At 47.4% G+C, this 25,232-nt stretch overlaps 2 protein-coding genes across 2 annotated transcripts; one reads left to right on the forward strand and one right to left on the reverse strand.

Annotated features, from left to right (window-relative positions):
- The first annotated feature begins 12,773 nt into the window (after positions 1 to 12,773).
- Positions 12,774 to 17,054, forward strand: LOC307238522 (purine nucleoside phosphorylase-like). The gene is made up of 6 exons (XM_080011551.1): positions 12,774 to 12,876; positions 13,652 to 13,821; positions 13,948 to 14,051; positions 14,410 to 14,585; positions 14,899 to 15,089; positions 16,152 to 17,054. Exons 1-6 carry the CDS (start codon positions 12,863 to 12,865, stop codon positions 16,370 to 16,372), a joined length of 876 nt encoding a protein of 291 aa, XP_079867677.1. The 5' UTR covers positions 12,774 to 12,862; the 3' UTR covers positions 16,373 to 17,054.
- A 3,952-nt stretch (positions 17,055 to 21,006) lies between these two features.
- Positions 21,007 to 25,029, reverse strand: LOC307238305 (uncharacterized protein; the record flags this gene model as incomplete). Its single annotated transcript, XM_080011237.1, has 4 exons — positions 24,787 to 25,029; positions 22,320 to 22,384; positions 22,120 to 22,213; positions 21,007 to 22,034 (listed from the first exon to the last, which is right to left on the reverse strand). The coding sequence occupies exons 1-4, from the start codon at positions 24,992 to 24,994 to the stop codon at positions 21,007 to 21,009; spliced, it is 1,395 nt and encodes a 464-aa protein (XP_079867363.1). The 5' UTR covers positions 24,995 to 25,029.
- Positions 25,030 to 25,232: the final 203 nt, after the last annotated feature.

Below are 25,232 nucleotides of genomic sequence, written 5' to 3' on the forward strand. Positions count from 1 at the left end.
GCAGGATGAACGTTTTAACAGGACATTACTACAAATTCTAAAGACACATCGATAAGCAGAAGACAAATCAGAAGGAAGAAACAACACAAAATGCAAGGTAACCTTGGCCGCGCCTCCAGTTGTTTTCCTTGTGTTTGCATGTGTTTCACTTCCCCCCTGTCATTCTGTGTGTGTGTGTGTGTGTGTGTGTGTGTGTGTATGTAGGCGTGAGCGTGGCTTCCCCTCCTCACTCTACTGGCTACCTGCTCTTCTGACGCATCTGCAGGCAATCGGATCATCATCTCCTCTGCGGCAGTATCCAACAACAGTGGATGAGAAAGATGGTTTTATGCCAGCTGTGTTGCTACAACCTCATGGAGATAAAGCATATCCTGTTGCATATTATTCTCAGAAACTTGTTGCCTTGGCTAGTGGGTTGCCTGCTTGTATGCGTGCAGGGACTCTGCATCTATGGCAGTAACCGCATCTTGTGGCCTACCATCTGCTCACTGTTTTAGTATCACATGCTATCGTCTCTATCTTGCTACAAAGCAAAATTTCCCATTTCTCTTGAAATATCCAACAGCATCTGGTTTGTCGACCTCAGTGATCTAACTGGAGTATGACGATGCAGGAGTTCTGTTGGATGATGGGGCACCAGCCCATTTACTGCCTTAAAAACAAGCACTAAGATCTTAAAATCAATCCTGAAACACACAGGAAGCTAGTGGAGGGAGGCCAATGCTGGTGTGATATGATCACGCTTTCTATTTTCTGTCAGAAGATGAGCAGCTTCGTTTTGTGACGAGATGACTGTTCTACACCCACTTACAGAGAATTGCAGAAGTCTAACCAAAATGTAATGAAAGCATGGATAACTCTCTGAAAATCTTTGAGAGAGAGATAGGCCTTGGCTCTAAGTCTTAACTGAAAAATTCAGATTTGACAACTGAACTAATCTGTTTATCAAATTTGAAGGAGCTGTCTAAAGTCACACCATGATTCTTAACAGAGGAGCGACCGTAAGAGGCTAAAGGGCCAAGAATACATTTGAGTCAGTCTTACTTTCATTGAGATTAAGGAAGTTCAAGTCCATCCAAGTTTTTATATCTTTTAAGCAGTTCAGTAGAGGCTGCATTAAATCTTTACTTTTTGTTTTTATCGGAAGATGGATTTGTATATCCTCAGCAAAGCAATGAAAAGGGATATTGTGTTTCTTAAAAATGGACCTAAAGGGCAGTATATACAACGAAAAGAGGACGGAGGAATAACGGCGAGGAATATTTGCCGAGCTGAACCGAGAAACTCCTATCTGTCAGGTACAACTGGAACCATTTGAGGCAGTGTGTATGTGGGGATGGGGGTTTTACCTGTTGCTCATTGATTACTCTAACGAGCAACCTGATCATGGGCGCTGTTACCTAGATCTAAGACAAGTGTGGCTGCTCAGACCACACCATCCCAACACCACAGTATTATATATATATACAGTATATGTATTTTACATTTTATACTTGGCAGATTAACTTCTCAAAAAATATTCCCATGCATTTTTTATTCAACCAAATGGAAGTGAACATGAGAACATAGATCACAGATCAACATAGATCGAACTTGGACTTTCACAACTTTACTAAAGTGCATGTAATAAACCTCACTCAAGATCCGAACTACCTCCAAAATTTTCTCCCACGCATCGTTTTTCTGTTTTAATTAATTTGTGTTTTGCATTACAGCTAACTAGCATAAAGTTGAAATCCATTCAACTTTCTCCCGTCGCCTTATCTCCGAGATCACGTCACATCTCTCTCCTTCACTCCTCATCGCCATCTCCCATTGGAAATGAATGACCACATTGCCATTGCATGTCGCTTCTGGTGTGAGTGTACGATGATACAGCAGAAACAATAGAAGGAGGAGGAAGGTTCCAGTGGTCACACAGTATCATAGTTGTACTTGGCAGACGCAGTAGTGAGGCTCTTGATGAACTGGAAACAGACCTGTTCCTACTCTCGTGCCTTATTGCTGTGCCAGAAATGTGCAGGAAAATGTCCTACTTGACAAAAACACTTTGGTGAGATTCACGATTCAAGAGGTTTATTCGTCACATACACATTCATACTTTCATACATATATGCAGTGAAATGTCTTTGCAACGCACCCGGAGATTTTGCACAATAGTTACTAAACCGAACATAATAGCTAACCTAATTCCTACTTACTTGTTAGGCCCACGGCCTCCCAGCGCCACTAGAGGCCGCCCTTGCCCCATCTGCAGCTCCCTACTCAAGCCCGATTGCACACACCTGGGATCAATTACCTGCACAGTATTTAGCCCCAGCTTCCTAGCCATTCCTTGCCAGACCGTCAACTAGCTTTCCCCGAGTTGTATCGCTATTGGCTCCCTTCTAAGTTCCTAGTTTATGTCTCGTTGTCTCGTCTTCCCCTTACCTGCTTGTCTCCTCTCGTCGACCCAGTTTGTCTCTCCAAATCCAGCCAGCCCGGTTTACCTGCCTGTCTTCGCTCGTCGACCAAGGCTGCCTGTCCATCTCCATCCAGCCTGGTTCCCCGTCTCTGGACCCCATCTCCTGGTCATCATCATCCCTGCCCTGCCCTGCTCCATCCCTACCCGACCGGGTCCCCCCGGCCAGCTCCACCGTCCCGGCTAATAAACATCCTTTGCCTGCCTTCCGTCTCCCTGTATCGTGCGTTTGGGTCTCTCCCAGTTCTGGTCGTGACAGTACGGTCTGGCCAGGAAAACATGGACCCAGCCGACTCCGATAGTGCCCACATCACGTTCCTCATCTCCTGCCTGAGAGGGGCGGCTCTCGGCTGGGGGGCCCCGTGAGTCTCTTCTACGATCTGTTCACCCGCGAAATGAGGAGAGTCTTCGACCACCCAGTTTGCGGCAAGGAGGCCGCCAGAAGACTCCTCTCCCTCCACCAGGGTTCCCGTAGCGTCACCTCCCTCGTCGTCGAGTTCCGGACTCTAGCCGCAGAAAGCGGCTGGAATGACGGAGCCCTGCAGGACGTGTTTCAGCGCGCCCTGAACGACGACTTGCGGGACCAGTTGGCACGGCGGGACGAGCCCAAGGACCTGGACCAACTAGTAGAGACCGCCATCCGCCTGGACAACCGGCTACGCGGGCGCCAGCGCAAGAGGAAGGGGGCGAGACTCCAGTCCGTTCCTCCCGCCTGGGCGGCCACGCCCCGGTCTCCAGCGCCCGCTACTCTTGGGCGCCTCAGAAGTCCCCCTACTCTCTCCGATGCCGAGCCAATGCAACTTGGTCGCGCCCGGATCTCCCCCGAGGAGCGAGCACGCCGCATACAGACCGGCGCCTGTCTTTTTTGCGGCCGGCTGGGACACCTCCGAGCCACCTGCCCGGTCCGGCCATGAGAGTGCGACTCCTCGGTAGGGTTACGTTCCGGTCGCTCCAGTGCCAACCCTCTCTCCCGTCCGCTGCTCCCAGTTACCCTCTCGTGGGGAGATATAACACGCTCTTCCTCCGCTCTCATAGATTCCGGGGCGGATGCGAGTTTTCTCGACCAGGGACTAGCACGCCAGCTAGGGCTGACACCCGTCCCTCTCCCCACACCGCTCGAGGTCAAGGGGCTGAACGGGTCACATCTGACCCGGATTACCCACCAGACAGCTCCCCTCAAGCTGCTACTCTCCGGCAACCACCGTGAGTCCTTAAGGTTCTTCCTCATTGATTCCCCACTGAACCCCGTGGTTCTGGGGTACCCCTGGCTCCAGACCCACAACCCTCAGATGGACTGGTGCTCGGGCAGCGTGAGCTCCTGGAGCACACACTGTCATGCCCACTGCCTCCGCTCGGCCTCAATCCCGCCGCCGGGGGCCCCCAAGAGCCCTGACCTGCCATCGGTTCCGTCACAATATCTGGACCTGGCCCTGGTCTTCAGCAAGAAGGGGGCGCTATCCTTACCACCTCATCGTCCCTACGACTGCGCAATCAACCTCCTGCCAGGCGCCCCCTCCCCTGCAGTCACCTGTATAACGTCTGCCGGCCCGAACAGGAGACCATGGAAACTTACATCCGCGACTCTCTCGCTGCCGGGATTATTCGCCCCTCATCTTCTCTGCTAGACGCAGGGTTCTTCTTTGTGGCTAAGAAGGACAAGACCCTCCGTCCTTGCATTGATTTCAGGGGACTTAACGACATCACTATCAAAGACAAGTACCCCTTGCCCCTGATGGATTCAGTCTTCGTCCCCCACCCTTCGTCCAGGGTGCCACCCATTCTTCCAAGCTCGACCTCCGCAACGCTTACCACCTGGTCCGCATCCGCAAAGGGGACGAGTGGAAGACCGCGTTCAACACTCCACTCGCACACTTCGAGTATCTTGTCATGCCCTTTGGTCTGTCAAATGCTCCAGCGGTCTTCCAGGCCCTAATTAACGATGTCCTCCGGGACATGCTCAACTCATTTGTCTTTGTTTACCTCGACGACATCTTGATTTTCTCCGACCACATAAAACATGTACGCCTGGTGCTGCAGCGCCTCCTGGAAAACCGTCTGTTAAGGCTGAGAAGTGTGTCCTCCATGTTCTGTCCATTTCCTTCCTAGGGTTCATCATTGGCTGAGGGAGGCTGGAGATGGACGCCACGAAGGTGGCCGCCGTGGTGGAGTGGCCAATAGGAAGCAGCTCCAACGGTTCCTCGGGTTTGCAAACCTCTACCGGCGCTTCATCCGTAATTTCAGTCGCATTGCTGCTCCCCTCTCAGCCTTTACCTGCACCGCAGTGGCCTTCAAGTGGACCTCCGCGGACGAGGCCGGGTTCCTCGACCTCAGGAGCCTCTTTTCTTCGGCCCCAGTCCTGGCCCAGCCCGACGCCAACCTCAAGTTCGTGGTAGATGTGGACGCTTCAGACACGGGGGTAGGAGCAGTACTTTCTCAGCGCTCCCCAACCGATGGTAAGCTCCACCCCTGTGCCTTTCTGTCCCGCAGGCTCACCCCACCCGAGCGCAACTATGATGTGGGTAACCGGGAACTACTGGCCGTCAAACTAGCCCTGGAGGAATGGCGCAACTGGCTTGAGGGAGCAATCCACCCCTTCGTCATCTGGACCGATCATAAGAACTTGGCCTATATCCGGACGGCGAAACGGCTCAACTCCCGGCAGGCCAGGTGGGCATTGTTTTTTGGCCGGTTTAACTTCTCTCTATCCTACCGCCCAGGAACCAAGAACACCAAACCTGACGCCCTGTCCCGTGTGTTCGCACCAGAGGAGAAGACAGGGGATCCTGAACCCATCCTTCCACCCCTGTATCTTGCCGCCACACACACCTGGGAGATCAAGTCCCTCGTCACCCAAGCACAGGAGCACCAGCCCGACCCAGGTACCGGACCCCCTAACTCCCTGTTCGTCCCTGACTCTGCACGCTCCCAGGTTCTGCAGTGGGCCCATGCCTCCCGCCTCAGCTGCCATCCCGGGATCACCCGCACCCTGGCCGTCGTCCACCAGCACTTCTGGTAGCCGACCCTGCTCCCTGACACCTTTTCTAAGGCGGCCCACTTCCTCACCCTGCCCAAACTACCATCGGCTAGGGAGACCGCAGACCTGCTGGTGGCCGAGGTGTTCCACCGCCATGGCATCCCGGCAGACGTGGTGTCGGACAGAGGACCCCAGTTCACCTCCCAGGTCTGGCTCGCCTTCTGCTCGGCCCTGGGGGCACAGGTCAGTCTTTCCTCCGGTTTCCACCCCCAGAGTAACGGCCAGACGGAGCGGGCGAACCAGGAGGTGGAGGCCATGCTCCGCTGCCTGACAACCACCAGCCCCACCTCCTGGAGCGACCAGCTGCCATGGGCCGAGTACGCCCACAACACCCTGGTGAACGCCTCCTCCGGCCTGTCACCCTTCCAATGCTCTCTGGCTACCAACCCCCGCTGTTCCCTGCCCAGGAGGCTGAGATCGCCGTACCCTCCGTCCAGGCCCACATTGGTTCCTAGTCATTCCTTGCCAGACCGTCAACTAGCTTTCCCCGAGTTGTATTGCTATTGGCTCCCTTCGAGACAACGTTTATGTCTCGTTGTCTCGTCTTCCCCTTACCTGCTTGTCTCCTCTCGTCAACCCAGTCTGTCTCTCCAAATCCAGCCAGCCCGGTTTACCTGCCTGTCTCCGCTCGTCGACCGAGGCTGCCCGTCCATCTCCATCCAGCCTGGTTCCCCGTCTCTCCACCCGGATCCTGGACCCCATCTCCTGGTCATCATCATCCCTGCCCTGCCCTGCTCCATCCCTACCCGACCCGGTCCCCCCGGCCAGCTCCACCGTCCCGGCTAATAAACATCCTTTGCCTGCCTTCCGTCTCCCTGTATCGTGCGTTTGGGTCTCTCCCAGTTCTGGTCGTGACACTTACCTAACTAAGTGTTGTAACAATTAAGAGATATTTCAAAGTTGTCTTGTGAAATTAATAAGCCTCGTGGTGAAAAAAAAATGAAGATCAAGTAAAATACAATGTTACAAATATGTTTACAATGTGCTACATATTTCTAGTTTTTATGCTGCCTTCATTTAAACTCGGAAAATCCATCCTCCTACTTAGAAAAGTGAAAAAGGATGGTTACCAGACACAGAGTTTACTACAGGCTGGGAAATAGTACAGTGGGATCCAGGAGAAACAGGCGGGCAGAGGAAGCTGGTGGCAGACAAGCCAGAGTAGGATGGACTGGATGATCCAGAACAGCTAACACAGGATCAGGTAACTGGAAGAGACTGTCACAATACAGTCTGGCAAACCCAAAGGCAGGATACAATGGAGGCTTGGGAGTAGGTGCAAGGATAAAGGGTTTATTGAACAGGCAGGGGTCAAACCAGGAGAACAGTCATGGAAGGCAAGTGTAATGGCCGGGGTCCAGGGAAACAGGCAGAGAATTGGGGTCCAGGAACAGGCAGAGGTTCAGGAAACAGGCAGAGAATCAGGGTCCAGGAACAAACAGGGAATCAGGGTCCAGGGAAACAAGCAGAGAATCATTGGTTCAGGGAAACAGGCAGAGGTTCAGGATCCGGGGAAACAGTCAGAGAATCGGGGTCCAGGAACAGGCAGAGGTTCAGGATCCAACACACCATAAAACACCAGTCAGGCAGACAGCCTAGGAGCTGGGACACTGCATAAGCAAACAGGACAGGTAGGCTGACTCCTTCTGGAGGGTGACCAGAGGTCAGGGCAAGGGAACAGAACCCTCGGGGGGTCGACCCAACCCTGGGGCAGAGGAGTGGAGCTGGAGCGGGAACAGGAACTGGCTGAGCCTCGGCTGCGGAGGCTGACAACTCAGGGAAAAAACTCAGGGGACCCTCAGCATGATTGGCCAACGACTCGGGAACGTGCTGAGCTTTGGCAGGGGAGACTGACGGCTCTGGAAAGGAGCAGGGTAACTAGAGCATTGGGCAGCCGAGACATGGGGGCGTTGAGCAGCGGAAACTCAGGCGTGCTGGACAGCGGAAACTGGGGAGCGCTGGACAGAGTAGAGTTGGGAGCGCTGGACCGCGGAGACTGGACCGCAAAGATTGGGGAGTGCTGGACCGTGGAAACTCTGGAGCACTGGACAGCAGAGACAAGGGAGCGTCAGACAGCATAGACTGGAGAGCGCTGGACAGCGGAGAACGTGAATGGCCTCGGGGATCCTTGGGACCACGCTCTATCCCGGGGAACTTCTGAGGTCCGTAGAGAAAAAGGCGAGGCGCCACTGCCAGAAGGGGGACTGCTGGGGATCCTCAGGGCCAGGAACAGGACAGGCGAGTACTGGCCTCGCCGGCTCAGGATTGGGGGTTTAGCCAAGGGTAGGATAGGAATGTTCAGGCCAGGAAGCATGCTGGCGACTAACAGGCCGGTGGGTAGCAGACTGATGGCCAGCAGGCTGGTGGCTCATGGGCCGGTGGCTAGCAGGTCGGTGGCTAGCAGGCTGGTGGCTCACAGGTGAATCTCCTGATTGGTCCCCGATGAGGAACCACACAAAGGCTTCGAAAACTGGCTCTGCTGGGTTCATGGCTGGTCAGTTCGTTCTGTCATGATACAGTCCCAATGCAGGACACAACGGAGGCTCAGGAGCAGCTGCAAGGATAAAGGGTTTATTGAAGAACCGTTCCCTTTCCATGGAAGTTATCAGCAGGGAACCAGAGAAGAGGGAGAGAATGCTAGAGAGGGACAGATAACAAAACAAGCACAGGGCAGTATCCTGACAGGGACCAGCACAGGCGCGCTAGAAGTGTGGTCGGTAGTCAAAGACTATCTGGCACCAGAGGAAGGGAGCAGCAGAGCTTATATGCAGGTCCCTAATGGCTGGCAGCTGCTGTACTCGAGTGACTATGCCTGATTGCTGATGATCATCTGCTTGTGGAACAAGGACCTGAGTGGAGGACAGAGATAGAGAGGGGGAAAAGTGGGACAGACCAAAAATCACGAAACACTCACATTCACACCAAAACTGAAAATAAATGAAGGAGTAGGAGGGGGGTAGTTAGTGGCTGCAGAGTGTCGACGGTTGGCACACCACCGGTAGCAGCTGGTAGAGGCCCTCAACAGGGCAGAGCAATCATGACGCCAGATCTTGTGGCACTGCCGGACGTGAGTCTGGACAGATGGGTCTTCTTCTCTTGAGTGGGCAACAGTTACTCTGACATGATCAGACTGGGATCTGGGGAAAATCAGTGTGTCGTCATGGTAAGAAGACAAAAACAAACCGATTCAGCATGTCCCAGAAAACTTTTGTCAGCCCCAGAATCAATGAGAGCCCAAAATGTTTCCCTTTCCAGGGAAGTGTGGCATGGGTTTGGGGAGCCAGATGGACAACAGCATGGCTCATCAGTATCCTTATCTCTGCTGATGAGCCTGATAGTTGTTTTGTTTCTGTAGAGGGCAGTGGAGAAAAGCAGGAAATTGGGTGAAGAGAGAGAGATGCAGCAAATGCCTGCAGGCTGGATCTGAGGCCACTGTAGGCGTTCTACATACAGTATATGGTATGCACACTTAACCGGTTGAGCCACTAGGATGCCGAAAAGCCTCATGGGTAATTTCTTCTAGGGGTGCTGGGCTGGTTAACTGGCTGAGTGAGGACGAATGTGGCCTGTGGCTCACGTAACTGATTGTTTACGTGGATAACTCTAGCGAACAGGGAGTCCAAGTCAGGAGGCAGCTCTCAAGAAGCAAACTCATTTTTAATGGAGTCTGACCTGACATAGATATAGAAACATAGATACTGTGTTTGCGATTTGACATCTGGCATCTGGGTGGTCGCAATATTGGGGCGGTCAAGTTCCGCTCGAAACAAATACAATGCGTAACGAGCGATACAGACTCTCTACAAAATCTACTTTAACTCGCTTAATTCTGAATTCTGATTATGCGAAATTGAACATGATAAGGGTTACTTATTGTAGATTCTAGATTTCGAAACCTGCATGTCCCAGAGGAAGTTGTTGCTATTCAAAAGTTTAATGTTTTGGCATATAGCTGATTAGATCTGCCCAAGTAACTGGATTTAATTGCAATAAGGAACTGGTATCATGTTCAATTTCTCATGTCTATAACAAAGAAAATTTAATGAAAATTGGTTCAAAATTAAGCAAGCTACAGTCGATTTTGTAGACATCTGCATCTCTCAATGCATAATGTATTGTACTGTCACATGCATGTTTATTAGCAGATCTTGGCCGCTCGAAAATGGCGGACGCGCAGACGCATAGCGGCGACATACAGCAGTGGTCAATGAGGTATCTACATTTTTATATCTATGAGTCTGACAGCCGATGGCAGCTCCAGACAAACTGGAGCCAGTAGTCAATGATGATCTGGCACCAGAGGAAGGGAACAGCAGAGCATACTATATGCACGGTTGACAGGCTGTACTTTGATGTATTCTATGTACTCTAGTACATAAACAAAAAAATCCACCCAAGTAGATTCACAAAAAATTCAACCAGTAAACACGCTTTGAATAAATATACTTAAGCACATCTAAAGTTAGGTTAATGTTTCAATGTACTTTTTTAGAAATGTACTTGGACTACAATCACAGCATATAATGGAAAAGAGAGAAGAGAAGAAACAGGACAAGCTCATCTCATCTTTAATGGTCACTGCACACACCACAAGCATACGCACAGCTACAGCGGCCAACATACAGTAAATGGAGGCTGTGACATTTGCTCTTCACTATTTATCCTATCAAGGCTTGTCCTTCCTCCGGGAGTGGTGGACAGCTTACAGCAACCAGGGACCAACTTCCACTTGGAGTAAACTCACAAAAACATGGAATTCACCCAAACATTTTACGCTTTTATCAAAAAAAAAGATTTTATTTTCACTTTGCCCGTTCACAGAGTAGATGTGTGGCAGGCATATGCCAGCACCAACATGCACTGAGGTCCATGCTTCAAATACAAATTATTGGTAATGTAACAGTGTTTGGCTAGACATACTAGCTGCAGGAAAGTTGCCAAACCCATGCAAAGTATAAACTCACACCTTATGCACACACACACACACAACCACACACACAGGAGTTGTGGAGTTTCAGGTTCATCGGTCAATATTTTTAATCAATTTAAATATTTTCAGCAAGCAAGGTGAGTGGGACGCAAATGGTTTTCTATTTTCAGTTGTGTGGAAAAGGTATGTTCACAGAGCTTTTGAGAGTTTATTTTGAATGACCCAAAGTGTGCTTTGGTGTATTTCCCACTGGCAGCCTGTTTCAGTCAATCATTATTGTTTATTGCATATTGCCAATTATTTTTTTTTATTATTATTTTTTTATTACTTTATTATTGCTGCCTATTGTTTTGACTTGTGCTGCTGTCACAATCAATAAAGTATCTATCTGTCCTGTCTTTCTGTCTGTCTATCTAGATCTATCTCTCTATCAGTCTATCTATCTATCTATCTATCTATCTATCTATCTATCTATCTATCTATCTGTCTGTCTGTCTGTCTAGATCTATCTATCCATCTATCTATCTATCTATCTGTCTGTCTGTCTGTCTAGATCTATCTATCCATCTATCTATCTATCTATCTATCTATCTATCTATCTATCTATCTATCTGTCTGTCTGTCTGTCTGTCTGTCTGTCTGTCTGTCTATCTGTATATCTATGTATCTTTCAAGAGGGAAAGATTGAAAGACCTCGTATTTTAATCCTTGTTTGAATTAGAAAGCTAAATTGTAGTTCAGGATTAGGTTTAGTTTAGGTTTGAGTGTTTTAATGTGCACAGACTGTGTGTGTGTGTGTGTGTGTGTGTGTGTGTGTGTGTGTGTGTGTGTGTGTGTGTGTGTGTGTGTGTGTGTGTGTGTGTGTGTGTGTGTGTGTGTGTGTCTTCAAAATCTTCAAAATGAAAAATTCGTCACTAGCACGACTAAAACTCCCGGCTTTGAAGTTTTGAGGAAGTGAAGTATTTTAGTAATCTAATAGTTGTAATCTAATGGCTATTAAAACGTTGTATTCAGGTTTTTTTCAAATTGGATTCTCAGGAAAACGGGTCCCTTATACTGGATCTGACATGGACCTGGCAACCCCGCGTAGTACCAGCCATGTTGCCGGGAACCTCCTTGTGCGCGTCGGGATGATGCAACACACCGCTGTGGCATCATGTGTACATGTGCTGAGACGCACGCACACACACACACACACACACACGCACACACACACACACACACACACACACACACACACACACACGCTTTGTAATCTCTCACCACTACAGAGCGATTGACTCTACCACCAAGCAACGCGCATGATGCAAATGGACGTTCAGAACCACAATCTGCACATAGCAAATTGGACGATGATGTCGCAAAGCATCATACGTTAAAACTCCTCTCGCTCCATTATCCAACCAGAGGCTTTTTGAACATTGTCGTGTCGGTGATACACGAAGGTTCGGCTGCTCTCGGTCATATTTGGTCTCGTCTTTCTGCTCCGAAAGTCGGATCGGTTTGGATGAAAGTTGAACCACGAGACGTCTGCAATGCCCTGGTTCTAACGACGCCGCAACCCTACAGGATGGACCCCTAATAAGAACAACAAAAGTAAAGGGTTAAAAAAAAGCTGTTAAACAATATATACAATAAACCGAATCAAACCAGTGAAATCTCAACAATTCTAAATGTAAAAACGTGAAATTGTGCATGTATGCACACACGCCAGTAAAGATGTACCTGTTGACACGGAAAGTGTAAATTGGTCTTTAGCGTTGTAGCAGTTTGAATAGTATTTATAATATTTAGTGCAAAGTGGTAATATCATTATGATATATTGAAATTCATTAAAAACCTTTATCCCCCAAGCACACGGTGTAGATCAACACTTTCAGGCTATGAAATAATTGGTGCATCCACAACTAATGCGGTATAGTCACTAACCCTTTAATTGGGGAGAATAATTATTCTCTATATTCCCTTGGGACTATATTGAGGCTATATACTGTTAATTACCGGGGAGGGAGAAGAGTAGAGTCCCTTCCATGTGTATACTCGGCATTATATTATGTTGTGTTACATTCTATTCTATTCTATTATATCATATACATTTTATAGCATAGGGTGGCGGCATGTTTCAAAACTAGACCCCCCGAAAAGGCGCCGCGCGCGCTTAATGGCAACACTTCATCCCGTCGTCCGTTGTGCGTAGAGAGTGAAGCACCTGGCAACCCCCCCGGCGCTGCCGCCTCCATCCGCATCCGACCCGCGCGCTCCGACCAACCACAGCACGCGCCGCGCGGGGGCTGTGGCGCGAGGCGGACCCCATCCCACGGCACGCGCACTTTTAAGCGGCGGACGTCGCGCCCGCACTTCACCCCGAGCGCCGCCGGAGAGGACGCGCCAGGAACAAGGCAAAAGCAACTGCACTTGAACTGAAATCGCAGTTACCATGTCGGAGTCTGGGTGAGTAGAACCGCCTTTGTGTTGTTCTTCCGAGCAAATGTACGTGGTACCCGAATGAAAAACGCACTTCATAAAGTGCTGTGTTGGATGTCCTGCTATTTAGGAATATGTCTTTGGCGCAGAATGGAATGGATGTTCAGAGCGCGTCGCGGGGCTGACGTACGAACACGTTGACGTGCATCGCTGGAAATTAAAAATAAGATTAAAAAAAAAAAAAGCGTCCTGTGTCTGTTGTGCGGTCACACCCACACGGAGGAAATGGAAGAAATGACTCAAGACAAAATTCCCCAATTGTCGCAATCATCCCACGTCATTCTCAAAACTCCCTAACTCCCTTTTCCTGGAACCCCCCCCAGGTGAATCATGATCTTGGAGTTTGTTATTTGGTCTGTTTGCATCTTTCAAGATTCAAGATTCAAGATTTTTTATTTGTCACATACATATACATACTTCCATACATATATGCAGTGAAATGTAATTTGATTGTGTTACCTGAACAGATGAACTGCCATCAGTCTAGAGTAGCACAATACACAGGATTCTGGCATCGCAAAGTATCCAGTACGTTCCATAAAAGCCTACAGACGACTGTTTTTCTTTCTTTCCTTATTTTTTTTTTTACCTCTGCCCAGGTGGAACAGCTGTATTTATTTCAATTGTTTTACTTCCTGTGTTATTAACACTCCACCCACTCTGGAATGTGCCACACATTCGGAAGTGTCACCATAGGCACATGATATTTACTTATCCCTGCCCCCTTTCTCTCTCTGGACAGGTACAGCTATGATGACTGCAAGTCCACTGCAGACTGGCTCCTGTCCCGAACCGACATCCGCCCCCTGGTGGCCATCGTGTGTGGCTCGGGGTTGGGGGGGCTGGCGGACATGGTCAAAGACCCCAAGACCTTCAAGTACAGCGACATTCCCAACTTCCCCCAAAGCACAGGTATCATAGTCTTAATACATGGACCGCCTCCAAATATGTTTGCGGTGTGTGTGTGTGTGTATGTGCGTGAAATTAATCTAACTGCCAGTGTCCGTGTATGTGTGTGTGTTGCTAATTAATTTGCAGTGCATGGTCATGCTGGACAGCTGGTGTTTGGGACTCTGAAAGGGAAGCAGTGTGTGTGCATGCAAGGGAGATTCCACCTCTATGAAGGCTACCCCGTTCAAAAGGTGAGTAGGGGTCAGGGATCCTTCTTTTTTTTTATAAAGAAAGAAAACCGCCACGAAAACACCATGATATGGGATCAAATAATGAAGTGAGAAGTGCTCTCGGTCAGCCTTGCCTAGTATGAGCAAGTCCATGAGATCGGCGGTCCCCGTTATGCACATTGGTGCCAGGTCGGGCACCGAGGCCAAATGTACCGTCGCCACAATGAAGAAGTGACTGTCAGGAATTGATTAAAACCACTCGATACCATCAAGGGGCAGAAACGCATTGTCCTGAAGAGATGACATGAACGAATGACAGGAGAGGGTGGATGGAGTTAAGGTCGATGATCTCTGACCGTTTTCTCACCGCCGGGTCTAGATCACGTTGCCCATGCGCATCTTCAAGCTCATGGGCGTGCAGGCGGTGATCCTCACCAACGCGGCCGGAGGCCTCAACCGGGACTACAAAGTCGGGGACGTGATGCTCATCAAGGACCACATCAACATGCCGGGCTTCGCCGGTACCAACCCGCTGGCCGGGCCCAACGACCAAAGGTGAGCGGAGCAGTGAGGGGCGTGGCCGCCAACAGAGAGAAAGCTGGAGGCGGATAACACGCTTCACGCTCGGCGGTCAAGCGTAACATAAGGTCATGGACTTAAAAGACCTTGAGTTGAGTGTCATTTAAAAGGGCATTACAGCAAATACGCCGTCCTACTTTTGTGCCATGTACGTGTCTAAACAATTGATAACAGCCGGCGCCCATTTGAATGCAAAACGCTGCCTTGAAGCCTCGATCTGTCCAGCCTGCGGGGTTTCTCTCTCGCAGCATCGTGAGGTCAAGCTGTGACCGTTGTTGCGTTTCCCCAGGTTCGGAACCCGCTTCCCCTGCATGTCCAACGCCTACGACCGGCAGCTGAAGCAGCTGGCGCGCGAAGTGGGAGATGAGTTGGGCTTCGGCGAGTTCCTGCGGGAAGGCGTGTACTGCGTGCTCGGGGGTCCCTCCTTCGAGACCATTGCGGAGTGCCACATGCTGCACAGGCTCGGCGCCGACGCCGTCGGTGAGTTTGCCGCCGATCTCAGTTGACCTCAGTGCAAACGTCGCAATCGCTTTGGGTTTTTGCTCCCGGGCGCAAAACCAGCCCCGTTAGCCGTGCGAGAGCATCCTGTTTGACGCAATTCTGCACTTCCAGAAGATAAATTGCGACAATAAAAGTGACATGTCGTGGAGTAAGACGGTGTGGATCAGTGCTTTTCAACTGCTGGAATTTTTCAAATTCCACTTGAAAATACAAAAATAAAGAATGGAGATTAGCTCTTGTGTTGCAAGATCAAAATTGCAAGTCTCGACTAATTCATCGCCTCCAGACAGAATAGGAGCTCCTTTTCCCTCGGGGAGTGAGGACTATTTGTAGTGATGACTCTTTATTTGACATTTGGTTCTTGGCGAGTCACTCAGTAAAAAGAGTCGTGAATGATTTTCCGACTCGTGGTTCATTTGATCTAGTCGCTGTAAACACAGGGTGCGTTTGACTCCCCTGATGCGAGGGAGGACTCCCGGTGAACCATGAACGAGAGTCAGAAGGAGTCGGTTTGGCTCTGCGTTGTGAACGGAATTCTCACAAGAATGCTTTGACTCGGCCAAAAGAAGAAGCAAAGAATAAATCAGTCACATTCGATATGAGTTGTGCCAAACGCCTTGGCCTTGGACTTTAATTTAGTCCTGAGCAATTATTTTCAAGTTGTGATCCAAGGATTTACTCTCGACATTTTTAAAAGATCTGGTCCCTACGAACCAATCGTTTACGAGTCTTGCATCACTAATGTTACTATATATTACATATTACTATATTATATTACTATTATATAACCATAATAAGCACAGTACTACATGTCTCTTACGTGTTTAGTGGTTAAAATGATCCTGGTATAGTGCCCTGGTGTTGTTTCATTGTAAAGGAAAAAGGGCGGTGGAAGAAACACCAGTGTAGGTGGTGTTTCATAAATGTGTGTTATGGTAATCGGTGAGCTACCGCGCTCCTAACCACCAATAGAGGAATCTCGCACGGCCACTCCCCGGTGAGCTCGGGGTTTTATCTTAACGTCGCCGACTCCACTCGTAGGGATGAGCACGGTGCACGAGGTGATCGTGGCCCACCACTCGGGGATGCGCTGCTTCGCCCTGTCGCTGATCAGCAACCTGTCGGTGTTGGACTACGACAGCCAGGAGAAAGCCAACCACGAGGAGGTGCTGGAGACCGGCCGGCTGCGGGCGGGGCAGCTGCAGAAGCTGGTGTCCACCATGGTCTCTCGGCTGGACCTCAAAGACGTCCACGCGGCGTGATTCAGAAGGTTCAGAAGGTTCAGAAGGCCCAGCCAGGTGCCTAACGATAGCTCTAGTGCACCGGGGTCAACATTTAGTGCTTGAGAAATCGGTTTGTGAGGTGGGATGAATTCCTTTTCCTTTTGTCTCAATGTCTCAGTATTTATTCTATTTTCCTCTATCAGAAAAGTTTAGGGAGTACTGATCGCCCAGTTGTTTCTGTTATGTAATGAGCACCCTTCCGCTGGGTCAGGCTCTCAGAGAAGCAGCAAATTAGACATTGGCATCAAAGTCAATAATTGTTAATTCAATAAAGCAAGGAGAGGCGTTCTATTTATTGTTACTATTCTTTATACATTACCTGCCAAAAGTGAATGACACCGCAAGTTACTAACTTGCATGTGTGTGTAAAAGTTAAAGGTGTAATATGTCTAAAATATATTTATGTTAAATGTATTAATTGCCGTACTGCTGGTACTGACCTACTGCAAAATGTACGGAAGGTGATACGGTTATTTGTCTTACTACTGGCATTTAATGTGCCTCAAAAGTGTGTGTGTGATAGAACATTCCAAATAACATTCCAAATAACATTCCAAAACAATGTTTTCCCAGAAATGAACCAGCTTACTCTATTCATTCATCCATCCAACCGTTTCTGATTTATCTTTTTTTTTTTTGCAATAAAAACGACTTGTCTTCAAATGAACGAAAAATAAGTGTGTGTGTGATGTACTGTACTTTCATTCAGCCTGGAAAGATTCTTCTACACTTTCCCAGCGTTTCTCCACCCCCCCGCCCCCTTCACCACCACCACCACCCCAAAACATTGCCTTCTTCCTGTGACGCCAAGAGCTCTTCCACCACTATCTCCGTACAAGGTCATGGGAATGTGTTTTTTTTGCGAGCCATCCGTGTGTGTGCTCATATAAAAAAAAAAATAAGTGTTACTTTCTGGGAAATGCAGGTGCTTCCAAATAGTGTTAAGTGGGTAAAAGTAACTTAAATGTTATTTACTTCAACATTATTTCCTCTAAACTTGTGTTAAATTATTTGTTTTTTTTTCATATATGGTAATATATGTGAATACACATATAGATTATATATGTAAATAAGTCTTGATTTCACATGCTTTTTATCATTATTATGAATCAAATGCCAATGAACACTTATTTTTATGAATACATTTTTTTCTCCTTTTAATCAAAATATAAATTTTTAACATGCCTTTCGTTCATATTTATACCCCTAAAACCCAACGAGAACATTAACTGATTATATTTGCATATAACTAGGTCACTGGAGTCACTGTGTGAATGGAATGTTACGGGTCTGGATTTGAGGGGAAGACGCTTCCCTACCTGTGAGGCCCGAGGTGTTTCTCCATAAACAGTGTCACCAGGAACAGCGGTCCAACTACTCAGGATCTGGACAATTTCTACGGTTAAGGAAATATAGCCTTTTCTTCAAAAACCAAGACAGACTGGAATTTACCTTTACCTTACCTACCCAAGATGAAATCTATAATAATGATAAATATAGCTGCAGGCAACAATACACGGGGTCCAGTTTAGTCATGTTAGATTCGTATTACAGGTTTCCAAGGTCCTGTAAAACACCATTTTATATCGATAAACCAATTACGAATTTCCCAATTAAATAAAAAATAACATAAATTGGAGCAAAAACAGGATAAGCGGTATACATTTGGATGGAGCAAAAACAATAGGCTTCCAGAACTGTGGGCTGGACCCTTAATAATAATAATAAAATTATTATTATTAAAAAGAATAATACATTTTATTTATAGACCGCTTTTCTCAGAATTCAAATCACTGTACAATCAAATAATACATCTTATTAAAAAACCTTGCTCACTGAAATAACTGTTCTGCATATAAATTATGTAGACCCCTATACAGGATCATTTTCCACGCCATCGCTGGTGAAGGGAGTTGAAAATAAGTATACGGTCATTTCTTAGAAATGATCAGAAATCATAGCGATGATTGAAACAAATATTGAATACAATTAGGACAAGTATGGAACTAGGGAACAGCTTCCACTGCATGTGTGAGTGTGTGTGTGTGTATACACTACTCACAAAAAGTTCGGGATATTCGGCTTTCGGGTGAAATTTCAGGATGAACCTAAAATGCACAATAACCTTTACAGGTGAACTTAATTTGACCTTCTCTAAACTTTTGAATGCATATGTCCAACTGTTCAATGTTTCAGTACCTTTTGCACAACTTGCTGTTCTCTAACAAGGAGCTGAACGGCAAAATTCACAACAGGTGTTTGATCCATGAATCCACCAATACATTTCCTGGATCAATTAGAATTGGTATTTAAACAGTCCTCTTCATCATGCTGTTCACATTTTGACATCATGAAACCAAGACGACACCTAACAATCAATCAACAGGACTTCGCCGTTGCGAGGCTTCAAACAGGATGTTCTCAGAGGGAAGTGGCCACTGAGCTTAGAGTGTCACAGAGTGTCATCAGCAGGTTGCAACAGAGATACAGAGAGACTGGAGGAGTCACAGAAAGGCATAGAAGTGGACGTCCTTTGGCCACATCCCACACTGATGAGCGCTTCATTGTGAACAGTGCCCTGTGGAACCAGATGATGAATGCCACTCAACTCCAGGCACATTTAAGGGAGGTGAGAGGCACCCAAGTGTCACGTCAAACCATTCCAAACCGTTTACATCAGTGTGGTCTGCGTGCTAGACGACCTGCAAGGGTACCTGACCACACCACCAGGCACAGGCATCATCGTCTTGCATGGGCCAGGGAGCATTTACGCTGGACGAGGGACCAGTGGCCTCAGTGCTGTTCTGGTGAAAGTCGATTCACGTTGAGCAGAAATGATGGCCGCCAAAGATGTTTGAGACGTCAAGGAGAGCCCTATGCATCAGCCACTGTTGTCACCAGACGAGCCTTTGGTGGTGGTGGTGTTACAGTGTGGGCAGGTGTGTCTAGTCAATACAGAACTGCCCTACACTTTGTGAATGGCACAGTGACAAGCCCATACTACCTGAATAACATCATTAATCCAGTCATTGTGCCCCTGCATGAACAACACAGGCCTAATTTCATCTTCATGGACGACAATGCTCCAGCTCATCAAGGTCGCATCATTAGGGAACGGCTGCTGGAGACTGGGGCACCTCAAATGGAGTGGCCTGCACTTTCTCCAGACCTGAATCCCATAGAAAACCTATGGGATCAGCTGAGTCGCCGTGTAGAGGCTTGTCACTCTGTAGCCCAGAACCTCAATGACCTGAGGGCCGCCCTTCAAGAAGAGTGGGGTGCCAGGCCTCAGTAGACAATAAGTCGACTTGTGAACAGCATGAGACGTGGTTGTCAAGCTGTAATTGATGCTCAAGGGCACATGACAAGTTATTGAGACATTGACATTGTTTGTTGTGGTAAACCCACCACTGTTGTTGGCTTTTGTTTCAATAAATTGTTTGAGATGAGGAAATCACCATTGCATGCTTCTACTTAAATTGCCCTACTTTCATGATATAATATCACTGTAGCGTGAACTTTTTACATTTTCCATAAAGTTCCCCCGAAAGCCAAATATATCTTAACTTTTTGTGAGTAGTGTATATGGTCTGTCAGAGGTAAATAACAAAAACCTTCACTACAATGTGATGCTGGTGTAATACAAGTGGTATTGTTTGTTTATTTTAAATGGGGCTACACTTATCAATGAAAATTGATTCTGTTGTTCTAGAAAGTCAATATCAGGTCAACAATTATATTTGTTGATTATTTTTATTAATTTATTCATCATTGTATTCATTTTATTTATTAATTTTAAGCTCAAACTTAATTTATTTATATTTTAATTTTTTCATTTAAGTTAAGTTTTATTTTGCTGAGGTTGGGGCATGATGCATGACAACTTTTGTGGTTAAATAGTAACTTATAATTGGTATTATTATTATTATTATTATTATTATTATTATTATTATGCCCAAATGAGCCCAAGGCATTAACATAGCATGGGACGGTCACACTTCTTGGGATTTGCTGATTTTGAGTGTCCTAGATAATACATTGGCGGGAAGTTATACAGCTAAAAAGGAAGTGCATGCATTTGAACCAGAAACACTCACATACCAACTTGGTGTACTAAACAGTATGCTAGTATGTGATTTTGGACATATTGACAGAGTTGATGCTGCTGCAGCGGCTATGGAGAATTTAAAAAGTTCGGCAAAACACTTTGAAAGTCACAGAGAAATTTTACAATCTCACCAACAACAGGAGTTGAAAGATCATTACACAGAGCAAAACATACTGTCGCTTAGACGTGCTTTTTGGGAATTGTAGTTAAAAAAAAAAAACAACGACAGTAAGGTACCACCAGTGTGACAAGCTCAATGGGTCCATCTTGGTGACTCTCCGAAGAAAAGTCCATTGTTATGCAAAGTTTGTGACCATTGTTACAAATCATCATCGTCATCTCATACAAATTTAAAAATCCTTCTCTGGCTCACTTACGTCGGATAAAACTTTCAAAGTCCCCTCTGCTTCTCTTCTTAAAAAATAACAATAAAAAAAACTGGGGGGCTGTCAGATGCGTTTTTGGATTGGGTGTAAAGCCAGCTTCGTGTCTGCGCACCGGCCGCTCAGCTGTACGTGTGGATGATCCTGTGCCTCTTCAGGTGGTGCATCAGGATGAAGGTCTTGCCGCACTGGGCGCAGCTGTACGGCCGCTCGCCGCTGTGCGTGCGCTGGTGCACCCGCAGGCTGCTCTGCTGCGTGAAGCGCTTGCCGCACTGCCCGCAGCCGTAGGGCTTCTCGCCCGTGTGCGTCCGGTGGTGGATACTGAGGTGAGAGGAGCACTGGAAGCTCTTTCCGCACACCGCGCACCAGAACGCCCGCTTCCTCTTGTGGCTCTGCTGGTGCAGCCGGAACTGGTGCAGGCGCCCGAATGCCTTGCCGCACAGCGCACAGATGTAGCCCCGGGACGGCGCCGAGAAGGGCTTGTGGTGGACACAGTCCAGCGGGTGTGTCGCCCTGTCGAGGCTGGCGGTGGCGGCAGAGTCTCTCTCCGAGTGGACGTCGGGGCCCTGGGGGTGTCTCTGAGGGAAGGCCGGGTCCTTCTGCCGGTCCTGGAAGGCGCCAGACGCCTGCAGCGCTTCCTTCTGGTCCTGGAACTCGTCGGTGTACGCTCCGTTACACAGGCCCCTGGCGGGTGAGCGGCACCGGAGGCCGTGAGACGCAGGGTTGCCATCGTCGGCAGAGAACTGTGTCTGCGTGTCCGAGTGCTCGGGGAACGTGCTGGAGTACTCCTCCACCACGCTGGAGAAGTCCAAGAAGCCGCTTTCGATGTCATCGCCCTCGATGATGGATGACCAAAGCTGACTCTCTCGGTCGTCCAGCGCAAACTCGCCCAGTGGCTGGCCCTGCTTGCCCTGCGTTGGGCCATGCTGGCATCTGCCCCGGCTCAACTGGGAGCGGCCCTCCTCCTTCTCAGTTTTGATGGTTAGCTGGAGGTCGGCGGGATACTCCACGCCGTGATGCCGTGTGTTGTTGTTGTGCATCGAGCTGTTGAACTGATTCCCTTGATTGGTTAATTCTGCGCTGGCCAATCGACGGGGCTCTTCCAGATGCCGCCGCTCTGCGGAGGTATTCGAGTATTGCAAGGCGTGACCTGAAAACACACAGAACAGCATCATCAGCGTGTTTAGCCAGTACATTTTGGGGTTTTTTTGTGCTTATCCCACTTCTGGACTCACCTATGGTTTCACCGGCGTTCCTCGCCCACAGAGCTTCCTCCGGATCCTCCTCCTTGATAGTTAATGAGCCAGCGGTGTCATCCGCATCAGTAAACTGTGGAGAAAATGTTTTAAAATATGTTAATTTGTCAAAATCTTCCATGTTTTTAAACTGCATTGTTTCCACAAATCACTCGAGAGTCATAATGACGATGACAGACCTTAGTATTTCCAGTAGGGTGGGGACAGCTGCTCCCCACATCTGCGCTTCTGTCGCTGTAGTTCCCTGGGTTATCACAAGTGAAAAAATAAATAGCTGAATATATTTTTATAATAAATAATGTATTTTAAATAAATATTATAATAAAATAATAAATATAATAATTTAACACTCCCCTCCTTCATCAAATCCCTTTAAACATACCTTTTTAAAGTTGCTTTAAATTGTACTCCCTTTTCTCCCACTTTCCTTTTTGACTTTGACTATTTATTTGCTATTTTTCTGCAACTTTTTACTTTAAATGTGTTTTTGTAATACTATGTAATTTATTTTTGTTTATGTGATTTATATTATAAATATTATTATTAAATAACGAATTAATTAATGATAATAATAAAAAAAAGATATTATTCAAGAACTTGATTTAAAAAAGAAAAATTCAATTCAATTTGTAATTTGCCGTACTCTAAATATGCAAGAATTTATTATTATTATTATTATTATTATTATTATTATTATTATTATTATTATTATTATTATTATCCTGGATGTATTCTTTATTGCAAAGTTAATACCCTACATTTTGTTAAACTGTGCCATTCTGAATGGGAATGCATGGGCAGTTTAATCTAACTACTATAAAGGAAGAAATCTCTGTACACCAATCAGCCACAACATTAAAACCACCACTAATAAGCACTAATATTGTGTAGCTCCTCCTCATTCTGCCAAAACAGCTCTGACCATGGAGGCATGGACTCCACAAGACCTCTGAAGGTGTCCTGTGGTATCTGGCACCAAGACGTTAGAGCAGATCCTTTAAGTGCTGTAAGTTGTGAGGTGGGGCCTGCATGGATCTGGCTTGTTGTTCCAGCACATCCCACAGATGCTCCATCAGATCGGACCCGAACCCCGACCATCCACATGATGTAGAAGAAAACATGATTCATCAGAACAGACCATCTACTTCCATTGCTCAATGGTCCAGTTCTGACACTCGCATGCCCATTCAAGGGGCTTTGGGCACTGGATAGGGGTCAGCATGGACACTCTGACCGTTCTGTGGCTACGCAGCCCCATACGAAGCAAGCTGCGCTGCACTGTGTGCTGACACCTTTATATCATAGCAACATTAACTTTTTCACCAATTAGTGCTACAGCAGCTCATCTGTGGCGTCGGACCAGATAAGCTATTCTTTGCTCCCCAAGCGCATCAATGAGCCCATGGGCACCCATGACACTGTCACCAGTTCACTGGTTGTCCTTCCTTGGACCATTTTTGGTAGGTACTAACCACTGCACATGGTGAACACCCCACAAGACCTGCCGTTTTAGAATGCTTTGGCCGTCGTCTAGCCATCACAATTTGGCCCTTGTCAAAGACGCTCAGATCCTTACGCTTGCCCATTTTTCCTGCTTCCAACACATCAACTTCAAGAACTGACTGTTCACTTGCTGCTTAATATATCCCACCTCTTGACAGGTGCCATTGGAACGAGATGAGCAATGTTATTCACTTCACCTGTCAGTGGTTTTAATGTTGTGGCTGATCGGTGTCTCTATGTATGGCTTTCAATTATATTCACAACCATTCAACCGATCTACTTCCCTCTTGGCGTGTGTATTGCTGGGGACCCAGGGACATGCGGTGTCGAATTTGGTGCAATTTGGACTCGCGACACGTGTAATATTAATAAACTTTCAACAAACAGCCAACAGCAGGGGGCTGGGCTTCAGGGCTCTGTGACTGAGTCACTTTCCTCTGTGTATGACTTTAACCAGCAGTTTCATCTTCCATTGTGGAACACAGGACTGAATCATTGACATTTTGTTCAACGTTGTACATTAATGTCTTAGAAAGTCTTACATTTTGAACGGGCATGTACTAGTTGATAATAATAATAACCTTTATTTGTTTAGCACCTTTCATACGCGACTTGCAGTATAAAGTGCTTTACATTAAAAGGCCAACAGACAGCGACAATAAAAGTAAAGTAAGCAACGAAGAAATGCATTTAATACAAAGCAGAATAATACAAGTATTATAAGAATGAAAAGGGTAAGAATAAGCTAATAAAACTAGATAGACAAAATCGCATTAAAAAAAATAAATAAATCTAAGCAAAAATGAATAAGCACTTCATTTAAAAAAAGAAAAGGTAAATATAATACTCCTCAACTAAACTAAACTGCTATTTACAGATTTGGGCCTCACGAGCGTCCCTTGGCTCATTATTTCCCTATCTCAAGGGTCTTCTTGGATCACAGTTCATATTTCATTTACCGGTAGATCACATATTAGATCCCCTCTGGAGACCGCTCGACGTTGCCTCCTGCCAGCATGGCCCTGCCGGCGGCGCGGGGGGCTTTCCGCTCACGTCTGCATAAAGGCATCGGAGTGACCAGGGGGGCTCCGGGCTCCGTGCACACACGTCGGATTCCCATCGTCGAGCCACGCACACACTCACCCAGTCCACGTTGCCTCTGCGCATTGTTGTCCTCCGCGGCCAGCAGCTTCCTCCTCAGCATCTCGTTCTCGCCCTGCGTGCGGGCGATCTCCAGGTGCAGGAAGGCGCATTTGTCGTCGACAAGTTTGGAGATCTCGGACACAGCCGCTTTGACCAGCACCTCCATGATGGAGGCGAGCTGCGTTTGAAAGGGGGCGCACGTCGCCATGGCGTTCAAATTTCGAGGCAGCGGTTTCCTACCCTTCTGAATCAGGTTTCATTTTCGAGACTCATAATAAAAGCGCAACAACGACCCACCGCAGCGGAAAATAAAATAAATTATTTAAAAAAATAAATAAACACACGCGCGCGCGCGCACACACACACACACGGATCCGTGTTTGTTTCAACCCGGAACCTTTCTGCGCATGCCTGGATGGTTTTACCGTAAGTACTTGATTAATGGG

The sequence above is a fragment of the Zeus faber genome, assembly GCF_960531495.2.
Source record: "Zeus faber genome assembly, chromosome: 12".
In the NCBI taxonomy this organism is placed as follows: domain Eukaryota; kingdom Metazoa; phylum Chordata; class Actinopteri; order Zeiformes; family Zeidae; genus Zeus; species Zeus faber.